Source organism: Centruroides sculpturatus, unplaced genomic scaffold (genome assembly GCF_000671375.1).
Source record: "Centruroides sculpturatus isolate CEXI.00-Female unplaced genomic scaffold, Cexi_2.0 scaffold2058, whole genome shotgun sequence".
Taxonomy (NCBI): Eukaryota; Metazoa; Arthropoda; class Arachnida; order Scorpiones; family Buthidae; genus Centruroides; species Centruroides sculpturatus.
In genome coordinates, this window is record NW_019386263.1 from 42692 (window position 1) to 68131 (window position 25440).

A 25440-nucleotide genomic window follows, 5' to 3' on the forward strand; every position below is an offset into this window, starting at 1 on the left:
TTATTTACATGTGCTGTTACTTAAGCTTTCTCCTATTTTGACATATTAAAATGTTGCATTTTTGTCTTAACGTAATAAAAATATTTTTATTCAACATTCACCATCAGTGCATGCTGAATGTCGACATTTGCCGGTGTAAGTGAGAAATAATGATATTTAGCAAATATTTCGTACATACACGAAACGACTGTGTGAATGCTGACATTCACCAGAGAATGTTGACATTCGCCAGATATCGGTCATTCACAGTAACATATATATAAACAGGATTTAATGAAACTTCATGCCATTATTTCAGGGATAGATTCTAGATTCTAAGATCAAAGATACTTAAAATCCTCTGAGTTTTGTTAAATTCTGCTTTGTTTTTGAGATCTATCCTGCCCCCAAAAAATTTCAAATTCCCTACCAAAGTATTAACATTATTTGTCAAGTTTTTAATGTAATTTTGCATTTTTTAAGCTTCTGTCAACTGACTGATGTAAATATATACCTTGATTATTCAGACTAATTGGGGATGAAGGTAGTCCGGGTAATGAAAAATTCAGATAATCGAAACAAATACTTTAATTTGCCTTTTAATGATGATACAACACATTTTCTTTTCGATGACATATTGGTAATATTAAAAATAAATACTACATTTAAATCGTGATCAAACTTTCAAGAAACAAACGTTCATATTAAATTTGGACTACTACTGACCAGCGCTAACAGCTACCTATTGTTTAAAAGGCCCTCTGGTGGTGCAAGAAGACGGATTTTATAAAATAAAAAGCAGTTGAAACTGCATTTTTATGAATAAAAATTTGACAAACTATTTATCGTTTTATGACGACTAAAACTTTTTCGTCTCGTTCACGGCTTTTAAGTAATGCATAAACCTTCGAGGCATGAGGCCCTTCGGACCGCAAGGCATGGGTGGTGGCCCACGTTGCCCATACGTCGCCCTTGGTCATAGAAATGATGTAATTTGAATATAAATTATTTATAAATACATATGTCAAGTTATATTTTTATTATGGCGCAAAACATATTTAAGAGTTTACGACCACTGCTGAGTGAGACATTGTTGAAACAAAAAAAGTTATTCATTCCATCACATACATAAACAGTATCATAATTGGCCAAGTGCAAATCAGCAAAATCGTAAAATTTTTGTTTACTTTGAACAATCCGGATAATCGAGGTTCTACTGTATTGCCCAAGTAGACCCTACTGTAATAAATGTAAAAGCCTTATCTGTTATAAAATTTTGCAGTAAACACAAAAAAAAAACTTAGCTGGAAAGCAAGTTATTCAAAGTAAATTTACACCGCGAATTTTGAAAAAATTGTAGAAAAACAGTTGTTGAAAAAAATTGTAGAAAAACAGAATAATTTACAAGAATTGCCCAAAATGTCCTCCATGGATATGGACATGTACAGTACTACTAGCTCAATACTCAAATGAAAATGTGAACCCATTTTAATAATACAGTATTCAAAAAAGTAAGTTTCAATGTTTAAAAGAAAACTTTGTTTTTGTTATGTGTCGATAATACAGAAGTGAGAAAACAAATGACCATATCCCTTTGGTGAGGCTTAAAATGGGTTTCTGATATTTTTTCAAGGTCTGGCCTGCCAAAAATTCACAATTTGAAAGACTTTTATGTAGGATTTTAAGCTTCATTTTTGACCCTAAAATATTGGATGGAGCTGATTTATTAGACTGTAATGAAATTTACACCCTGTATTTACATTACTAGCTGTTACCCACGGATTTTGCAATTTGATATAAATAACCCTCCCTCAGTTCTTCACTAAGATTCTCAATCATTAGTTCTTACTAATTTGGTAAAATTACTGATTTTTGTTTGTTTCGAACTGTGGACTGCTAATGCATCTAAAATTCAAGTTTCAAATATTATAGGATTCCAAGGTACAATAAATCTGAGTTTAATTTTTTTTCAAAACATAAATGATGATATCTGAAAATTCATAAAGTATAAATATGTGAGGACCCAATTGAGGTCCAAAATTGCGGTATTCTTATGTTTAAATTATAACGATAGATTAAGGGATTTTCCTCTCTCTCAAAGTTAATCTAAACATGGCACAAAATGTAAACAATGTGTCCTGGATGACTCCAACATGTGTTAAATGAACTGTCAATGTCAAAATGAAAAGTTATAAGTCAGACAAGTGTTTATAAACAGGTAGAACTTTAACCCAAGCACTCATAAATAATCAGTCTAGGGAAACAATTTCAGGAAAGATTTATGAGATATAAATCATTGCATATGATCATCAAAGTACCCAGATGACAGAAATCACTAGTAACGGGGCTAAATTATGAGTGCAGGTTTGTCAACAATCACCAAGCACAATTGACAAAAAGGCATCGAATAGACATCTGGAACTGGACCTTTCCTGTGACCCGAGGCAGTCTCAGTTTTTGCACGAAACAAAAGAGACCAATCGGGAAGCAAGGAAAGGGACGAGGGGCCAATCGGAAATCCAAATATTGGGAGAAAAACTATAAAAATCAGAAATTCAAAGGTCAAAGGGGAGTCTTGTCTGTATTTCACAAAAGGTCCTGATCTGAATTGTGTTGTGTCATCGCCAACAACTTTTTTTTTTTAACTCTCTGCCCTGTGGGTACTAAGAGGGCCTCTTTTTGCAAGCCCATTATGGGTTCAGCCAGGCCCACAATGATGCTACCGGGATCCAACATATCTGAACAGACCGCCCCCCGAAAATTTCCTGGGGATTTTTCAACCCATTTGGATTCAAACCCGGGTCCCCCAGAGCGGTAGGCTGTAACCTTGACTGCTCAGCCATTCGGCCACTATCGTCTCCAACAACTTAGAACTCCACCACACCAGTTTCCTGATCGTCCGCTTTGCCCAGTGACCTCATCTCATCCGCCCCAGGGCTACAACTGATGCTGAATTTCTCGCCTCACTGAAAAACTAGTGGACTGTCAATTGTCGATATAAGCATAAATGTTAACAAATAAACGGCTCTCTTATGTAAAACACTTGTCATCATTTGCCTCCTCCGCCACAGCCCACATACAACCTTCTCTTAGATTCATCCTTACACAGCAACCTTAAACAGGTGCAGTGGAGTGGGTTTCCAAGTCCCTTATCTCCACTGGATGGCTACCTTACAAATACTTACAGAAAAATAAAGTTTCAGTTACTCCAGTACTTCTCTGTAAACCATGCTTGTGGTACTGCCTTTCAGGGCTAAGACTTATTAAGTCTTAATCCTCTCCCCCATGGGGGAATTTCCAAAAATCCCTTCTTAGTGTGCATTTTCATGACGTCCCCTAACTAGGTATAGTACACAAATTTCATCTCTGGGTGGTGATGAATCAATCAATCAGTCAGGATGTAATTTTATATACAGGTATACCTTGAGTTAAGTCGTTCTCGATTATACGTCATTTGTCAAAAAATATATGAAAAAATAAAAATCAGTTAAAGTCATTTTATTCGACTTTACATCTGTTTGCCACAAATATTGAAGTCATAATATCACTAGAAAAGCATTAAAGCACACAAAATCATATTAAAATATGTACATTTACAGTAAATGTTAATATAATCATCACAAATCCTAGAGAATGAAACATTAAAACATCTGTGTTTCTGTTGTCATCTTATTTAGCAGTCTTTAATGCTCACTTGTCAGTATTGGTGTTTTCCACGGTAGCTCCAATATCTACCGTTTGGCATCGTTGTCAGCACCACTCAATATTGGTAAATTTAATATAAATTAGTTTATTTTCTACTGTTGCAAGATAATTTTAATAACTATATTTGTTATTTAACCTTACAAAATCATCTTATTTTATAATGTCTTAGAGCAAACCACATTCACAACTAAAGATATACTGTAAACATCGCCAAATTGTAAACATGTACATTTACAAGTATGTACATACTGTAGTACATGAATTCATAAATTTAGATTACTTTTTTCTGTATTAAAAACTAAAATTTATTTGTTTGTAAGCTTAAAATTGATTCTTATTAACCATATATTATTAAAAATGCATTTATAAATAAAATACAGAACTGAAAATGGTAATTTGTGGTTTAGCCTAGTGACAAGTAAATTCGACTTATGTCGTTTTTCAACTTAAGTCGCCTCTCCTGGAACCAATTACCGACGTAAGGCGAGGTATACCTGTATATAGATTTCAGTCTATTATTAATAGTTTATAGTCATACCTTAGTACCCAATGATATTTTCAAATTGAATTATACTGGTATTATGAATTTTTTTAAAAAAAATGAATTTGAAAGTAGCACTAATGAAAAAATAGTAGTGACTGACTGCATTCTCAATATCTGTTATTTGTGTCAGCAGTGGTGTGTTAGTCCTACTGTTGTATGGGTTAGCAAATTTAATAACTTAAATTTTGCAATAAGAGTAAGTTCACCATCTTGTTTTCGTTGTTGGGATGCAATTTGAAAAAATTTTAGATCTACAAATTCCCACTGTTGTCGGTCTGTCCATCATTAATCTCTAGAACTGTGTTAGATAGATGAAAGTCAAGATGAGATATGGAAAGCTTAGGGTTAGGAGCCCAATTAACTTCCACTTTGGGCTAGAAGTCACATTATTTCAATTCAAAAATTTTCTCCCAGAGTTAGTTAGCATTGAAATTATGTCAGTCATCTAACAGGGACGAGATACTACTAAAGTGCTTTGCGACAATGTCACAATAAATAAATGTTTATATTATAATACTATACTTTTTTTACACAATAACATTTTCACTGATGTCTATTTATATATTCTTAACAGGAAATACACACTTTCTAAAGAAAAGTACTAAAAAAAACTCATTCATTGCATTACTGCTTACGAACATCCTTTAATGACTCCAATAATTTTACTAATAAACACTTCAATCTATTAATATATGATTAGCATTTTAGTTTTTTTGGAAAATTGCTTGGAGTTAATTAAATGGACTGGGAACAAGTTCACTATTTTTAATAGGAAAAATTCTAAAGATATTTTCAGAAACAAATATCAGGAAGTATGTTAAGATATGGACAATGGAGCTGTGGCTGTATGGCTAAATAATTCTCTTCGGCATTTTGTATTTTATAGCAGGGTACTGAACTACTGCTGCGGGCCGGATCTAGCCTGCCTTGCTTCTAGACAATTAAAAAAGAAATGATTTACTCACATTAAATGATTCTAACTGAAGCTAAGGAGAGTGAGCAATAGGGTCATGTTTACTTAATACCGTTTTCCGAGAAAATGGGACCTCTTTTTAAGTTGGACTACTTAACTGCTTTTTAAAATAAACATTATTTGTAATGTATTTTCTCAACTTACATATACAGTTTGAGTTAGCAAGAGAGAGATATTAAATCACACTCGGCCACTGCTGTTTTCAGAATTAATAATGTGGCCCTCCTCTTGAAAAGTTTGGGGACCCGTTCTATAGAATCAAGTGAATGTTTAATAGTACTATTCACATTTTACAAGACTAAGAAGTGCAGAGTTGAAGTACCATATTAGTATAATTTAAAATGTTTACCTGTTCATTTCTATAAATAAATTTAAAAATTGTTAAATTAGTAATTCCTATTAATTTTTAATGCCAAAAACAATGGTCTATATATGAATTAATGCCAAAAGAAGACAATTGTTATTGTGGTTTTCTTTCAGCTGTAAATGGAAATTTACTGAAATTCTCAATTATTATTATTCAAATTTCATGTTTAAGCTTTGATTGTCATCACTAAGCTATTTAGGTACATGCATGAAAGCTGTTAATGCCAACAAATAATTTTTCATAAGTTAGTGATGAAAAACAAAGACATGCATTAACTTTTTCTGGTTTATTCCAGCTGTACAAGATACAAATATTTCAAGTTTTGCACTACAATAGTACAAGCTGCTACAAAGATCCTAAAAAAATTAATTGAAACATTGATAGTATGAAATATTTTAAAACCATGTGTTTGGAATAAGGATCATGCAGTATATTTCAACCTAAAGATTCTGTACAGTAAAAAAAGTTTCAGATGGTACATAAAACTTAAACACGCTTATTAATAAGGAACTAATACATGTTTATCGACTGTTGATTTCTATTTAGAGACAAATAGGAAGGCGAGATCATAAGCTGACTTCACAATGTCTATAACATTTTCTTAAAAAAAAAAACTTGCAATAATTATAATAGTAGTAGTAATAAATCAGGATGGAAAACTTGTGTTTGGTTCAGCACCAGAATACTCCTTTCTACTTAATTTGGCAACTTTTCTTTATAGTTTTTGTTTGCCAAGGCTATCTACAGAATACATTACTAACATTTACCCAATTTTCAGAAAAAAAAAATTTATTTATTGCCATGGAAAAGAAATGAGAATTCTGATGCTATATGATCGATTACCACGTAAGTGCACACTGAAAGACTCGAAACATCACCAATGTCACTCGAATCGCAGTGGTGATGATTAAATAAAATATTTACATCTGGACACCGAGAATTATGAATCACACCAACGTATGCGGCAACTAGAGGGGAATTCAGCGTTGTAATAAAATGCATCCGAGGCACAGGAATCACATTTAGGTCATTCTATCTCATTTTCATCTGAACTATGATAACTGATTAATGCACAGAACACTTGACTGTCACCAGTTGAAATCTTTTTTTTTTTTGCTTTTTTTATTGTTTATTTTTTAAGTACTTTTAAATTGATCTTTTAAAAGAAATTTAATTTAGAATCAAGTCAATATAATAAAATTTAAAATTGTATTTTAATACATAAGAACCAATGAGCTTTGATATCCGTTGTGATTCAAAAAATGGGAGCTGGAGCGCATCTACAATAGCCAAGAAAAAAATTTCCTGAAGTCTCTCAATGCAAATAAGATTGGAAGAAAGGAACAGAGGTGCTATATCCACTCTTGTCCTCACAAAATCAAAGGTGTACCTTTCTTAGATGTTTTGACTTTGTTATCTGGACACTAAGCCACATATTTAAGCCATTAAAAGATTCCATGCTACTTAATTTGTCTGTCTGATATCTTGAAGTTTTTTCTATGTCTGTAGTGCCACAGCTGCAGAACAAATCAAAGACATGGTGAATATGATTGAGAAGATCGTGAAGACATTCATACAGTGGCAGTTTGAACGTGGACTGCACCAATGCTTTCCTTGGAATCCGAAGGCGATGTCTGTAATAACACTGCTTCTTGTTCGGGACTACACATGACGGCGAGTCATTTTTGTCTTCCTGGTTTTTTCCGTTTTTTCTTGAAGAAGCAACAACATCTGTTGAAAAAAAAATGATAAAAGCATATTTTGTATTACAAGAAACAGTAAAACTCATAACAATTAAATTTTAAGCATATTTTGACTTACTTAGTCTCTGAAACCACTTCTACTTCTACTGGAACTGTAATTGGTGTGTTGGAGTGACCTGTTGTGGGATTATCGTTGGCTAACTCACTGTTGGTTGAACTGACAACCTGGACGGATCCGTGACGATCTGCTTGTGTGAGGTTTGTGCCTAGCATGCTTGACCCTGGCTGTTTGTTTGTCTGTTCCAGCCATGCTGTTCTTTGTTGTTTACCATGCTGAAAATAAATTTTTCATCATCTTTATTATATAGAAGTTGAAAATAGCATATTTAAATTTGTAACTGATTCAAGCATTAAACAAGATACTCTATGACTAGATTATAATAACTGAGTTAGTATTTGTCATCAAACATCTTTGAGTACACACATAATTTCATTAATCAAATTGAATTGCAAGAGCTGCAATTTTACTATTTTCATAAAAATACTAGCCTAATATGCTATAAAAAAATAAATTTTAACAAACATATAGAATAATAATGTGGTGTGATCTCACAAAAATCACTATTGATTTGTGCCACAATCTGACTAACTCAAATTTCAAAGTGCTGTATCAACTAAGGCCAAAAGTAAACCAATTCATTTTACATCAGTGTAAAGTTCTGTTTTCTGTAAGCAATTGATGCATATTTCAGTAATATATCCTTTTTCACATAAAATTTATTTACTACAGATAATTATAAAAGAAAAAAATTATATATTTTAAATTATTATTAATAGTAATATAGATGTAATTTAAAAACCTTTAAAAGGAAAGGTACTTAGAAGAAAAAAATCAGTAAGATTTTATTTTTTAATTTATTATTATTATTATTAGTCAAAGAGATTTACTTACACTATATGCATTTCAAAATGTATTTTCCAACAGTTCCTCTTCAGTAGGCAATACAGAAGCACAAAGTAAGTAATGCAATTTGAACACTAACACATCAGAGTACCAAGTTACCTATCTCAGTACTCTTGTATGTTAGTGTGTTCAAATTGATATATTTTAACTGATCTCCCACAATAAATTGATATGTTTGTTTCTTGCTCAACTACAATATTTTTTGACCATTTGTGCATTTTTCACTTTATTGTATTTATTAAAAATAACATATTTGTCTAAACATATATTATGATGTTTAATATTTCTCCATACAATAGACAGGCATGATTTAGTTACTAGAAAAACCTACATAAATGTATCTATAATGTTCTAATATGCATGATAAGAAAAATTACATTATTGAATGTAAAAAGTTGATACAGTAATTTAGACTGAAAATTCATTCTCTAAAATTCAACAACTTTTAGATAAATAAATTTAATCTCTGTCATTTATTGATTCAGTATACTTTTTTTAATTATCTATTATATAATCTCTTGATATTTTATAGTTAAGCTAAATTTATATACTTTGTACAGTAAACATTGGCTAAAAAATAATTAATTTTATCTCTAACTTCATTTACTTACTAACTTTTAATCAAGTACTGAGGATGAAATAATATTGAATATATTTAAGTATAGTGTACTCTTACTGATCCAAACATTATTGTACAGAGTTTTTATATAAAGAAAATCAAGTCAAAAAGGACTACAGGCAAATCTGACATGTGTTTTGCTACACAATTTAGTGGAAAAATGATCAAAATTGGTTTGGATTAACAAGAGTGTATATAATACATAAAAAACCATATACTTAAAAACACTACTGTACTGAATAAAACATGTATGAAGCAAAATAATATCTAAACACCCATGATTTGAGTTGAACACTAAAAATTTGTTAGCGCTTTTACTTTAGAAAATTGATTCCAAGAACAGACTTTTGTATACTTTGTTTCTATAGAAGTTTTCAGAGAAACATGAAATACAGTAAAAGCTGCTTAGGTGACCACCTGCACAGACACCTGTTAAAACAGGAGAAAATTTCTGGCACAGTATACTTTATACATAGAGTCTTCATATAAGTTACCCGTATTAAACGACCACCTGTGTAACATAGGCATCAATTTTTGGTCAGAAACAAATTACAACAACTGTAATAAGTGACCACTTCTGCAAATATATCTGGTCTAACTATTATTTGAACCCACCTTGGGCACTTCTACCACCTTTGAAATTAGGTACAGGTGTTAATGAATTAGTCTAACAACAAAGGAAATGTATTTGTTTGTTTGAAATTGTCAGAAAAAACCAAAGAAATAGTGCTGTCATTAGAAGATCATGTTAAAGTTATCAGTGAACGTGAAAGTGAAAATGGTTTATTACAATGGCAATTAGCAACCAAGTTTAACTGTGGGAAAACACAATTTATTTTACCTTAGACCTACAGTATTTTTCCTTAGGGGTATAAAATATTGTACATGATACAGTTAATCGGCTGATCTCATCGTTTGACAAAATTTATTTTATTTATTTCTTTTTGAAGCTCATTACGGTACATGTGAGATAAATAGTTTCTGTATCAACATACCTTATTTCCGCAATATTTTTGAAAAATAATATCCAAGTAATTTTTGCACGCAAAATATTCAAAAAACAATAAACGCATTCATGCAAAAATCAGTTTTACAGGCAACCTTCCTTTTTTGATTCTTCAATTGTCACTGATGTAATGAAATTGATTTTATTATTTCTTCTCATAATATGTTTTATTATTAATTAATGATTTTTTATTGTACTTTAAAAATACTGTATTTTTTAATTTTAAGTTAAAATAAGATTAAACTAACGAAAACCAAAACCGAAGTGGTGGAGAGATACCATGTGCTTCTATATTGGTGACATAATACACGTAACTGAGGAGTGAACAAAGAGAACCAAGGTAAATTAAGTTGGAAAAAAGAAAGTGTGCATTATAATCGAGAAAATGCAAATAATGTATTAATCTTTAAAATACTGGTATTAAATTGGTCTTATAAAATCATGACGACTTCTGTTAATCGAGTTACCCAATAAGAATAAAATACAGTACCAACATAGCTCTATTGTTGAAAAAATTCTCTTTATTTTTGCTCATTTCAAGTTTTGCTTAGTATATGGCTTTTAGACATATCTGCTCACAAAATATGTGCAGAAATGGTCTAGACCACTTTTTGAAGGAACCATGGGTGGTCACCATAGACAGGTTTTACTGTTCAGTACATCAAAATGCCACACAGCTAAACAACCATTTGTAAGCCAAATTTAAAAATAAAATTAAGAGTAATATTTGAAAGAATGTTGCATATAAATTAAAGATTTTATGCAAAAAAAAAATAATGTAATTTAGTTAAGTGTATTTTCACATAGGATGACTACATTAAAATTCAGTGCAACTCTATGATATATACAGTATTTGTTGTTAATATTAATTTAATTTTAGTCATAATTTATTACATATACATACCCGTGTATCTGAGGTAATATGTCTTTCTCTATTTGGAGAAACAATCACTTCTTGACCAGTTTGTAGAGATCCAACTGGCGTGGACTAGAGAATATAATAGTAATATCAATATCTGAAATTTACAGTATAGCATTTATTTTTTATAATCATAAAATTTTTGTACAAACCTTCCCAGATCTGTTACGTTCAATATTTGAAGGCAAAGCATTTCTGAGTTGTTTTAATTGAAAGAAATTTGGAGGCTGATTCAATCAGTTAGAAAATATTTGCATGCAAAGTACAGAGAGAATTAAATAAAACGAAACATGCAGAGAGGAACAGTTAATAATAAGAGTAATCAATGTGCAATAGTTAAAAAATATAAAACAATAACTAACAAAAATTGTGCAAAACCTAATATTTTTAGTGCCTTTCAAATTTATCATAAAAAGATTATTTTAATATATATATATATATAGTGTCATACCAAATTCTTATTTGAATTTCTAAAATTAACCAGTCAGTAAATTGTTTAGTGATTCAAAATGGTTTTAAAACTATTTTTTTTAATTTCTAAAGATGTGAAAGTTCTTTTAAATGTGTATTTATCATAATTTTCATGATTTGATGAAAACAAAATATTACTGTGTGGTTGATGTTGGTTATGAATTATTAATGCCAATAAAAAAAAAGCAGCTCAAAAAATAATTCTAAAATAGTGCCTGTAACTGTCATGAAATACTTGATTCCACTTTTCATTGCATGAAGCAAATAAAAATGTAAAAATGCTTAAGAAATTCAAGAAGGCCAATTATTTAGAGAGATTAAATGATTTTCAAAACTTGGAACACGAATATATTTTTGAGTTTTTTTTATTAATGTTTTATCTATATATATAAAAATGAATGTATGTGTGTCTGTGTGTGTGTGTGCGTGCGTGTGTGTGTCCTTCATGCATTACCACACCGTTTATCCTATTGCCGTGAAACTTTGGGAAGTTGTTTAATATACTCCGGTGAAGGTTTGTGGCATAGTACGATTGCCATGAAACTTTGGAAAGTTTTTTAATTTTTTAATACACTCCCGCGAAGTACATTTATCCTACGATAGATGGCGCGCGTTTACACGAGCATTCGCGCACAGTGTGTTCGATCGATTTCAAATTGTGAAGACCATTTTCCCCCTTCAAAAAATATCTCTATATATGCTGTTATTTACAATATTTACTGTTATTTACGATATTTATAATAATTTTTGTTTAATCACTTTATTTTGACTTTTTTTGCTAATTACGTATTCGCTCGAACTTCGTTAAAATCTTAACTGTACCCCGAACAACGACCGAAGTTGTAGGAAGAAATTTGCATATTTTACCGATCTAGGTATCCCCCCTTTTCAAATTTTAATATCGACTCAAAATAATTTAAAAAGACAAATTACAATAAAACGGTTTATTATCCAACTATCAGAAATTTCACAACATGCCAAGGAAGAGAGGAAGGAGCAATTAAATAATTAAAATTATAAAGGATTAAAAAATATCGCGCTTCTGACAATCGCTGCGAGTGTGTGGGCTAAATTTTGGAGAATCCGTGCTTCTCGCGTGGACAACTGTATGTGGCCAACTCACGCGTCGGAAAACCTTCCGATTTATTCGTGTACGCACCAGACGAAAAAACAAAAAATATCGTGTATCCACGAGCACTCCAATAATAAATAGAATTGAAACAACACTTTGAAATGTTTTCCCGATGAAAACGAATAATAATAATAAGTTTCAATAAAAATGATAAAATGAAAATTTAATTATATTATAACGAGTTTGCTTGAATTTCCTTTCTTCTGAGATCGCAGCAATGCGCGACGGGTAAGCTAGTGTTTAAATAAAGAACAAAAATAAATTTATATGGTAAAGAAAAAGATTGTATGTTTTTATATTTATATCTTGTTTGTTTGGATTAATTAATTAGTGTTTACATAAACAAAAATAAATTTTAAATAATTATAGCAACATATTAAAAAAACTTTTTCTTAAAATCAAATTGTTTACATGTTAATTATCAGTTCCAACCATAACCACTGTAATAACTCCATCCTTTCCCTTTATGTTAACAACTATTTTGCTACTCACATCTTTACACAGTTTTCCTATCCATGTGGGCAAGTTTTTGTATCAACAACTATATGCTCATCTCACATTATTGAGTCTTCTTGTTATTGTAAACCTCTGCTAATGTTGTTTTATTTTGTTCCTGTTTTATCTTGTCTTTAAAGGTTCTACATATGCTACCTATATATAACAAACATTTTTGGTCATTTTCATGCCAAAATTTCATTTACTTTTACCCTGCTTTTACAATTCATGTCAAATTGTTATTTCTCATTTTTAACAAGGTAAATTGTGTGTGATCAAACTATCAAGTCTCACTTCACTTCTAAACTGCAAACTCAGAGGTTTAGTAGCTAGGAAGCCAGTTACTTTTACTTATCTCAATTTTTAAAAGTTGCTTGATAAAAGTTACAAAAAGCATAATAAAAGGTAAAGTAACAGAAATATTTGCTTTATACAATTAAGTAAATAGGTTAAATAATTAGAAATAGCATCTAAAATTTGAAAATTCACTAAGAAATATTTATCAAAAAATGTCAATTAAGAAAAGTTTCTTGAATTCTGAGTTTTCCAAGCAAGTTACTTTCCTCATTGAATATTTTGTTAACTGAATGTGTAGGATGTGCAAAAATGATATTAAAAAATATATATTTTCTCAGATATATGTAATTATATAGGGAAAGAAACAATTTTATCAATTATTAATTTAAATTTACAGTGTTTTTTTAACTCTATTCTGTGGACACAAGAATATGCCAATTATAAGTTTAGCAACATCTGCAATTGAGCCCAACTGGGACAGACCATCCATAAAAAATGAATTTGTCCCAAAATGGAGACTGAAATATGTCACGAATTTGAACCTAGCTGCCTCAGAGCATACTTCTTAGCCAACCTCAAATTTACATTTAAGCTGTATAAACAAATCCTATCATCAAAAGTACCAGCTCAAGTGAACTCAAGCAGAAAATGAATTGCATATTATAATTTACAGAACTGAAATCTGTCAAATCATTATGCTAAATGCATGTGACAAATAGAATTACTCTTGATTTCTTTATTGCATATAATTTTGATAGAATTATAATTTTATTTTGGGCATACTTTTAGTAAATGTACAAAGTTCAGAATCAAGCTAAAATTTTATAAATAGATTGAAATATTTTGAATCTGGATAGGTGGAGATGAATTAATATTTTACTGACTGAAAACTGTCTAGAAGAAATCAAACAGATATAACTGAAAAATTTGCAATATCAAACCATCTTCAGAAACTGTCAAACATCAAACATATATGTGGAATAATGCTAACTTTTCAACTGTAGAAAACACATCATTGACTCTGTTCTAGTTTTTCTTAAAAACAGAAAAAACCATTTAAATTCCAAAATATTAAAACATTACTTAATGTCATACATTTGAACTTTCTGATTCACAACAAGCTTCATATACTGGAAACATAAAAAAATTAGTGGATAAATAAATACACCCCAAAAAAGCAAACTGAAAAGAGCAATTTTGTAGAACAAGAAAAAAATTTTCAACCTTTAGACTGCATAATGGAAGACTATAATAAACATGGCTACATGTAGGAATTGATATATGATTTAATTCAGAGTAAAACCAAATAACATTCTGACTTAAACTGAGAACTAATGCTCTTCATATTGAAGCTTATTTGATTAATAATAATAATAATAATAATTGTGAATTTTGTACAACTGAATTTTATGAATATTTTCATTTTCTTACATCATTTTAGCCACTTTTTTTAATTATGTACATATAAATTATGTAAAGATTTGTTTCTATTTTCTCTGATGTACTGTACATTTGCATATATATATATATATAATAAATAACAAAAACATACAAACATGATCATGAAAATATATATCAAATTATTTAAATTAAAAATATAAAAAAAATAATATATATTTTATTGAATTAATTTCTAACTGTAATGTTTTGCTTTTTATTCTATATTTAACTACTAAACCAAAAATACTTTGTAATTTAATTACTTTAGCTAAACACAAGCATAAATTAATCTTTACATGTGTAAAAACATTATAAATTTTATAGTTTTCAATTTATAAAAGCAAAGAATGGCAACCACAGAACTGTAAGCTTTGATTAAGTATAGTACATCAGCAAATTTAAAATCCAGATATATATTTTATTTGTAAAAACAAATTGAAAGGCACTAAAAACAGAAATTAATAAATAATTCAAATGTAATTAATCTATATATTTTTCCATTTTGTATAAATAAAGAAATTTCAACTTTTAATAAATTTAATACATTATTATTGATTATAATATGAAAAGAAAAATAGAGGAATTACAGATGGAGAAAGAGATAAAAGTGAATAATAGTACTAGATGGTGAAAGCCAAAAATTACTATCCTACCAACTTATTAATGTAAATTTTCTTTTTTGTCAAAAGTATAATTTAGAAGAAAAACAAGAATATGGATAAATATAGTAAATGATTAATGATAAAAAATCAAAACAATACCAGTTTTGTAAGTGTATACTTGTAGATCTATATAAATATGTTGTTCAAAAATTATGAATTTAAAAGTTTGATTAAGTTGGTTTGATAATAATAATAACTCTCAAGAAATTATTTTTTACATATTATTCAGATTCATATTACTTACAAGTTGCTTTCCAGTCCAGTCAAATTCTCCATCGTCAATAAAACTTTTCTTTTCAAACAGATCTTGAAATAATTTTCTAAGATAATCATAATCAGGAGTTTCAAAGAAATCTAATCTTCTGACATATCTCAAATAGGTTGCCATTTCATCTAGAATTAAAACAGTAATATCAATATTTCTCTAGTGTTAGCATCATTCAAAATAATTTCTTTAGCGCATAAATTTCAATTTCATTTTATTTGACGATTAAAATTATATATAAAAATTTTATTGTGATACAAATATATGGGTGTCTGTTAAATCACAGTATCAAAAAAATTTATAAATTACAAAAATTAGCTCCTCTCTATACAACATAATCATCTTATTTAATAAATATCATAAATATAACCAGTAATGTATGATTTCTTGGGAATTTTATAAATATATTATTAATTCATTCACACAACTACATATACAGTGGGTGATCAGTTAATGAACATAATCTGTTCCAAGACTTTGTTCGTTATCCAATTATTGATTTGCCTAGGTTTTTATGGAAATTTGATTAATTCATTCTGTAAACTCCAAAAAATAAAAAGCATATACTTTCTTACTACATTTATTTATATGTAATAATAAAAATACGTATATACACAGTCTTGCATTTTTTATTAGTCACGTTTTTTCCATTTGTGAGGGTTAAAGAATCTGTCTAATGTTGATTGCTTTTCTCTCTTCTTCAGGATTTTTCAGAAATAATTAATAGTATTGTAATTGTAGAGATCCCCAAGCCTATTAACCTCAACCTGGTCCGGATGCCATTCTAAGACCACTGTTCTGACATCCTCCCACTTCAAAAGATGTTTAAAAATAGATATCAGCATTAATCCTCTTTTTCAGAAGAAAACATATTTTGCTGAGTTTCTTGGTGTTCTTCCGTTGTCAGATCAGTTTCAAATTCTATTATGAGCTCTTCAACGTTCTTTATTTCTCAGATGTGATTTTTGTTACTCCTTAATCTGCTTGAGTCTTCTTGATTATACAGTATCTTTCTTAGATATGATTGAACTGTGCTACTGTAGATCTGTTCAAGCCATACTACCCAGCAACACCAGACATCTTCTGCCCACCCTCTACCTTTGCTATTATACTCTCACCTTTCGAAAATAAAAACTGATGCAAAACTTAAACAAGTGCCCGCCTAACAGTCTCACGAATACTATAAAAGAATTGTTTCTGTCAGAAAAATAAGAGGCTGGAATTACAAGGGAGAGTTTCAAAGTTCAAAGGAATACTATCTGATCAGTATATACCAAGTTGAGTGTCCCGCAGTCCAAAAAGTTGCCTGAAGACAAGGGAAGACCAATTGGTATTCATTATTTTACGTCACTTCTTGTGTTTGTTCTGTGAGGTATTTGTTATCCAAACACATGTTCGTGGTCCAAACATAAAAATCTTTTGCAAAAGTGTTTGTTATCGAATTTGTTCATAGTCCAAACTGTTTGTTAACCAATCACCCATTGTATTTACAAGTACGTATCCAAAATACAAAATATTTCAAAAATCTTTTGGAATATAAACAATTTTTAGAGAAATGACATTCAAAAGTTGATACACATTTATATGGTAAATCAATAGTAATAAATGTAGAATCATTTTAATTTTTTGGTGCTGTTTGAGTCATTCATTAAAGATAATAAGTTTAAGTTAAAAAATTAGCAAAAATTGAAAATGGAGATAACTAAACATAGATAATTCTCATTTCAAGCTTGTACATAAAGTGCAGACACACAACAGTTTTGTTTTCTATGCCAAGTATTATACACCATACTTTTATGTTTTCATACGGCAATGTATTAAAGGAAATATTAATGACTGAATTATGTTAAAAGATAATTATTTATAATTCACTATTACCATAAAAAATTAAGCAAAACAATTTATACAAGATGACAAGAAACTTTTCTTAAAATTAAGCAAACTAAGTTTTATCATCAACTTATGATTTTCACCTCCTCAACTAATCACATTTTCTTTTATACATTATACAGTAAATATGGAAAAAACAAAATACCTATAGCAGATTATATGTTTAATAGCTTTATTTCAAATAATTCTTCCAAAAATGTTATTTCTTCAATAAGTCATAATTACCAATGAAGAGTTTAACAAAAATATTTGTTAATTTATAATATTTTGAAAATTATATTTTAAATTCAAATGTAAAAAATTTTAAACTAAAATTTAATATTTACAATTTATAGTTGAAAAAACAAAGCTGGTGTGTAGCTATTGAGAAAGAGTCACATCCACAGTAAAATAGAGTACCAAATGATGATGTGAACTAGCATTACATTTTTCATGTACCATTTGTCAAACATTATATTGTCCATTGTTTGCCATTTCTATTTTTTCTCCCCATAATGGAAATGTGTAATATAACATTTTTATTCATAATATGTAAAATATGCTAAATTTAATTTAATATGAAATTTAAAAAAAATTAACCCTCCAATAAAACAGACTTGCTGATTATCAGTGTTTGTGCATAATCCATACCTCCATTACTAGTGATTGGTCTGAATAATTGGGAATATATATTATATTATATATGGAATAGATAATTTATTCCTTGACATTCTGGAAGTAGTTCTGACACAACATACCACTTTAAATTGCAAGAGTTTACAATTTCTAAAAAATCTGCATTGTTATGTCAACATGTGTATTCCTGATGTAAATTTTTATCAAGACATAAGCATGCACATGTGCATGCTTATGTTTTGATCATGTACATGCACATGATACATGCGCATGTACATGATCAAAATCATGATGCACATGTACATGCTTATCAAAACATAAGCATGCACATGTGCATGCTTATGTTTTGATAAAAACAAAGCTGGTCCAAAAATACAGGAGATTACCATCAGGATATGAATGGTATCTATTTTTGAAAAATGGTTTTCTGAGTTGCTGCCAAAACTCCCACTATCAAGCATGACTGTAAAAGATTTATGCAACTGTGTAAGGCCAGGAAAAAAATTCCCTACAAGCACATGAAAGAAAGCTGACATCAGAAAAAAAGACTCACAGAGAAGGAGATATGATTAGCAGCTAGAACATTTTTTATATTTTTATGAAAGAAATCTGTTTAGCATTTAACTATTTTGGTATTTTTCACAAAAATCTATTGTATCAATAATTTCAAAGTCCATTAAATACATGAGTGTATTCATGATAGAATGCGTACTTATAGCTTTAGTTGTTAATAGAACTTATTTTCATCAAATAACATGATTTTCGTAATCATGAATTCAAGATGGTAAATTCTTCAAAGAGCTAGCCATTGATTCTCTAGCCAAAATTTACAGTAATTCTTATTGAAGCACTTAAGCTTCTTTCATACGTTTTTTTCAGGTCTTGCTTTGAATGTAATTTGGTTACATTTTCATTGTTTTCATTAAGTACACACACCAACTGTTAGTAATTTAAGCTATATCAAAAAAAAAAAAACCAAGTAATAAATTGTAATATTAACACATTTGTAAATGAACAGATGAAATTACGTAAGATAATGTCGTAATTTTTTTTCATGAATTACAAACATTTTTGATTCAAAAAAGTTTGAATAATTCAAAGTCGTGTGTTTTTTTAGTCCCTTGAGTTTCAAAATAAGAGGTTTTACTGTATACATATTTATTATCATCATAGGTTATTTAATTAATAAAACCATATTCTTAATTCAAGGTATAATTGTAAGTTGTTATTTAATGAATAAATTTATTACATGTTTGAATCAATATATTATATGTGAAAAATAAGAATATGAATGGTAGATATGTTGATACAAATTGATATGAAGCCAACCTAATATTTCAATTCTTAAGAATTTATTACACAATATTATTATTTATTATAAAGATATTTAAATTATTCATATAACTACTATACATTTATCCTAAATCATTTATATAGTGAGACACTGTTTACAGGTTATTAGTTATAAACAAAGTTTTACATATAAAATTTTCTGTATTTTATTTAAAAATAAGTTTCCAAGTTTTACATAGAATTTTATAAACAAGCCTTACCTGGATAACCTTCACATAACACTTCAATAGGAGTAGCTCTTTTAGTATCTCCTATTTTTTGATATCGTTCTTTTAGAGTATCTGCTTTTAAACCCTGCCACGGCAAGCTGCCTCGTAAAAAATACATAAACATATGTCCAAGTGCCTCTAAATCATCCCTTCTACTTTGTTCTGTAAATTAATAAGAAAGAAATAAAATTAAAATACTACTAATACCTTTTTATGTCATAATGCATTTATGTTTGATACAGAGTGCTTGTATGCAATCTTACCTTTGCCAAGATGCGTATTTATACTCATATATCTTGCTGTTCCAGTTAAACTTTTATGTTCTCTGTATGGTATATGCTTATTTGTTTCTGGATCTATATATTCTTTTGCTAAACCAAAATCTATGATATGAATAATGTTATGTCTTTTAGTGGACTGTCTTCCGATTAAAAAATTTTCTGGCTTTACATCTCTATAAATAAGGTGTTTGGAATGGACATATTCTATACGATGTAACTGTAGAAAAAGTGAAATCAAATTATTAAGAATAAACAAGTTAATTATTTTAAATCTAAAAACTTACCAATTGGATAGCAATAGTTAGTACTGTTTTAAGACTAAACTTCCTTTCACACAAATCAAACAGGTCTTCAAGACTAGGTCCTAACAATTCCATAACCAGTGCATTATATTTTCCACAAGGTCCAAAATAATATACTTTAGGAATGCCTTCTATAAAGAAATTAAAAAAAGAAACAGAGGAAAAACATTAAGTAAAAATTAATTTTTACTTATATTTAAAACAATCTAATACTAATCCTGATTAATGTTGCATGCTTATTCAATAAATTTCTATTCAGGTGCAATAAACAAAGCTTTTTATGCTATTGATTTGCTTACATACATTTGTTCTTGAATTTTAATGATGGTAAACTATTTTATATTTTTATTGTTTTAGCTGGTTATATATTCAAGTGATCTTATTCCTGTCCATTTTCTCAGACTTTACAATTGTTTTAAATTTACAATGTTGCACAATGCAGTTTGTCCAATGAGGTTTTTGTGTCATTAAATTATATGATATAACCCAGTGATTTTCAACCAGTGTGCCACAAAAATTTTTGAAGGTTATTAAATAAACTATTTTTAAGAGAAGCCTAAAGAACAATAAGTGTACATGTCAAAATTGAAACCTCTTTAAATTGGTTATACGAGTTTTTCATTGTTATAATAAATAAACGTATACCTAATGTAGTAGAAAAAATATATTTATAAGTAATATTATATGTGCATAAAATTGGGTTATTTCATTTAAAATGAAATTTTCTTCTAATCAAAAAGTATATATAATTGCCCTATTTAGTTCAAATTATTTTAATTTAGAAATAGTGGGACATTGCACATGTTTATAAAGGCAATTATCATGTCATTTTTAAATGCAAATTAAAACTTAATGTTAATTGCTTTTCTTATGTAAATGAAAATTATTAATTTAAATAACTATTGTTGTAACCTGCTGCTATTTTAAGGAACAACAATACTGTTTTATTTAATTCACAAAAACATAAACAAAAAGAATTAGGCTAAGTGGCAAGTAATGTGAGGATAGAATGTTTACAAACACAACTTTAAATCACATAATTTATTCTGAGGAAATTTTTGCCGCAGAAATTTAATTATAGGTTTAAGTGTGCTGTGAGATAAAAAAAAAAGATTGAAAAACACTGATCTAACTCAACAAAATATTAAGTTCATTAATTACATATAAGAATTTGAAATATAAAAAAAAATTGTAAACCACTTTATTTTGATAATAAAGAAAAATTTATAGTTTTTATCATCATATTAATTAAATCAGCTAAAATGTTACAGACCTGTATCTCATGAGTAAAGTCAAAATTTTAATGTTCAAGAAAATAGTAGTGTAATGTATATTCATGTACAGTACATAAAATATTTAGAAATATTTTTATAAAATTGCTAATAATATATAAAATATTAAAAATAGTCTTTACTGAAAACATTATGTTGAAGGTAATGTGAGGGTCAGGGGCCATCAAAAGTTAGATTATGCTAAGTTATGGTAGGGTTCTGCAACCAGGTGTATTTTGTTGGACACACTGTTGATTTTGACACAAACAGATAGTTAAGGGTAAGAATCACTCTGAAGTCCAGGAAAGAGCCTCTCAGGAGGATGAATGCAAAGTCAAATACAAATAACAAGAGTTTATTATTGAAAATTAGGTTCTGGATAACATTCTTAAAATCCAATTCAAGAAATCTGCCTATTTCTATCTACAAAACGAGGGGCTGCCTGAACTACAACATACCAGGAAAAAGAGAGCAGTCTTCTCTTGTGGGCTGGTCAGTCTCTTGATCTAGTTCCTTCTTCCCTTTTGCTTGGTCCTTCACTGATGTCCACCAGTAAATGGCATTTGCTTCTAGTCGAAATTTCCTTGGGATTATTGCGGGATGGGGTCCACTTATGTCTACTGGTGTTGTCTGCTGATGAGATCCACCATTGATGCCTTCCTTGTATGGGATGGTTTATTGGGAGTCTGGTAAGGCCGGTGCTTTCTACCATTGTCTGCCAAGGAGCTCTCTGATGACTGAATTTGGGCCTCTTTTATACACCTTTCAGCGCAGGAGAGTCACCATATGATTTACTATTATTATTGGTTCGACTTTTGAGTTGAGTCATTACCGTAACAAAACCGTTCTAACTCTTCCTTGACTTTAGATGGTGATAATGCCGTACTCCACAGACGTCATCACTGATAGTTCCCATCATTATTCATTGATTGTTTTGGTTACTTTAAGCTTCATACTTCTCATGCCTTGAAACAGTGTTTGATCGCCACTATGATCGGCGGGGAGGGGAAAAACAGTTATTAAACTTCCTTTAAGTTTTATTTTTTTACAAATTAACTTAATTATTTAATTGCCCTCTCATCTTTTCCTCGTATGTTGTAAGATTTATTGCTCTAATTAATGAACTTCATATTCTAATTTGTTTCTCTAAATCGTTCTAAGTTGATATTATTAGAAATTTCTATAGGGGTGTCCCTAAAATTGGAAAAATAATCAAATTTCCTCTTACAGCTTTGGTCCATATATAAACAAATAATTGCTTTTTAATATAAAAAAAAGAACGAAAAGAATAACAATTGCATGTTTACAATGATGATGGATTATGGATGAGATCATCTATTGCTTGCCAATAGTCTCATTTAAATGCCAAATAAAGTGGGCTCAAAGAAAAAAAAAAGGATATAAATTATACATAGAGCTTAAAATACAATAAAATTTCTAACTAATTAATTAAAGCGAATACATTATTAGCAAAAGATTAGAATAAAGTGATTAAACTAAAATCATTACAGATAATGTAAATAACAATACACAAATACATACATACATACACAATAACAGCAATTTTTGGAGGGGGGAAATGGTGGTTTTTACAGTAAGTATATGAGTGATATAAAAAATTCAAAGACAGAAGATATGAAAGATGACCCACATTCAGGCAGATCAGTGATGGTGCATAATGCAAAAGTAATTGCTAGGATTCAGAAAAAAATTAAATTGTTATATTTAACAAGAGATGGTAGTCTGGTGGCTTGCCTCCTGCCAAATTGCCCAGTTATTGTTTAGTCTTATAGCCAGATAAAAACTGGGAGTTTATTTGGCATTTAAATGAGACTATTGGCAAGCAATAGATGATCTCATCCATAATCCATCATCACTGTAAACATGCAATTGTTATTCTTTTCTTTCTTTTTTTTTGTATTAAAAAGCAATTATTTGAAATTTCTCTGAATAGCTGAATACATAGCTAGATTTTATTATTTAAGTTTAATAAATGTGACACATTTTGACTGAAGCAACTCTAGTTTCAGTTCAGAATACTTCCCTTATTTGCTGTTTCATCACTCACAGTTTCAGTTACCTGCAGTTTGAAAACATTAAATAAATAAAAAAATCCAGAAATTAGAAACTAAAATTTTGCATATGACCACCTGCTTATCATCATCATCATCAAGAATCATCTCTTTGTCAACCATTTTCTCAGTTTCCTACTTGCACAGTTATAGTCATGTTATAGCTAGTCACAGTGTAAACAATATCTACATTCACATTTACTATTATACAGGGTTTCAGAGTTTGTCCAATAAGTATCAGGACTGAAGTCATAAAAAGAAATTTATTGAAGATATATGTACAGTGAGTGGATAATCTTTAAGATAAGACCTCCTGCATCAATATACCTGCCAATGCCTTTTCCAGTCTTCATACACCTCCTGGAAGTCAGCAATTGCAAGGCTGTTCAGGCACCCTGTCGAAGCCACTTGGACTGCCTCAATCGTCCTGAAACAATGTCCTTTCAGGCCCCTTTTGATCTGAGAGAATAAAAAGAAGTCGGGGAGCCAAATCTGGACAGCAGTGTGGTTGAAGCAGCATTGACATGTTGTGTTTGGCCAGTGTCTCTCTCACAATTAGTGACGTGTGACTGGACGCATCATCATGATGGAGCATCCAGGTATCTCCCTTTGGATGCAGCAGACTTTAATCAAAAGTCTCTGTAGCAGATTTGTTCAATTTAACGCAAAATTTGATGGCAAAAACGCTGATTGATGGTTTGCTGCATCTTGACTCTCAACGCAAGCACTAAACACACTTTCACTTCAGGTGCAATCTACACATTCCAAAGGCTCAGAGACAATTGAGCTGGATCTCATAGCTTACGTGACATTCCCCACCAGTGATTCCACCCATAGAGACTGCCCTCCACCTCTTCCCATTGGCAGGAAAAATTCAGTCCCAATACTTATTAGACAAACTCTATATATACTATATAGTGCTTTATATAACAGCTTGCTTAATATCATATGGCTGTATAATTTTTTAAACTGAACTGTATGTATGTTAAAAACATATTACATAGAATTAATATGATATTATCCAAGGTTTCAAGCATCTACAGAGAGGCTTGAAACCTATCACCTGACTGCTGATATGGGGAAAATACTGTATATAGTGTAATACTTAAAATTATCAAAACATTTATCATGTATGAAACTCATTTTATTATTTTATAATATTATTTTGCAGTTTTACTTGCTCCTCTATTATCTATTGAAAAAAAAATTGAACATAAATGCCCAAATAATATTTCTAGATATAAAGCTTGTTCACTTTGATGAAGATACTAAATGCTAAAACAGAATACATTTTTCAAAAAGTAAAATAATTATTTACCTGAAATGTAACAACAGATATGAATGATGCACTAGAAGGATAAATTTTTATCATTATAGATAAATAATATAAATGTTTAGTTTAGCTGTATGACTTCTTATAAGAATGTAAATATTCTTTTTCATCATTCACTTTAATTCTCAAAAACAAATATCCTTACTAAGAATTTCCTCTTTCAAATTCAAATATATTCAGCATGATTAATATCTCTAAGAATATATGTATTACTCTGTATTACTCCTCTAATTATAAACACTCAAATTGGTCTAAATAGTATTCAAACTGACATTTTTTTCAATCTGAATAGTAGGAACAGTAAAAATGACAAATTTCATCAATGTGAATACAGTAGAGCATCGATTATCCAAATCAATTGGGGACTGGGGTTGTTCGGAAGATCGATGTTTCGGATAACCAATTATGTACGAAAAAATATATTAATTTATGCCATCTTGACATTTTTCTCCGTTGCGTGTCGCTTTGCGTTGAATTTTCGTCAATGTTAAGCCTAACGAAGACTATTGTATCGTTAAAAATTATTTTTTTATTTTGTACAAACAAAATAAATATATTGAAAGATATAAAAAC

At 29.6% G+C, this 25440-nt stretch overlaps 1 protein-coding gene across 1 annotated transcript in view; it reads right to left on the minus strand.

Annotated features, from left to right (window-relative positions):
* Positions 1-5839: 5839 nt before the first annotated feature.
* Positions 5840-25440, minus strand: part of LOC111614318 (casein kinase I-like) — a 24840-nt gene continuing 5239 nt past the window's right edge. The window contains exons 2-8 of the mRNA XM_023355686.1: positions 20174-20322; positions 19872-20106; positions 19600-19770; positions 15521-15669; positions 10765-10848; positions 7390-7604; positions 5840-7299 (exon numbers count right to left, since the gene is read on the minus strand). Of these exons, the coding sequence (XP_023211454.1) occupies positions 7248-7299; positions 7390-7604; positions 10765-10848; positions 15521-15669; positions 19600-19770; positions 19872-20106; positions 20174-20322 (1055 nt within the window). The 3' untranslated portion in view covers positions 5840-7247. The remainder of the gene's footprint in view (positions 7300-7389; positions 7605-10764; positions 10849-15520; positions 15670-19599; positions 19771-19871; positions 20107-20173; positions 20323-25440) is intronic.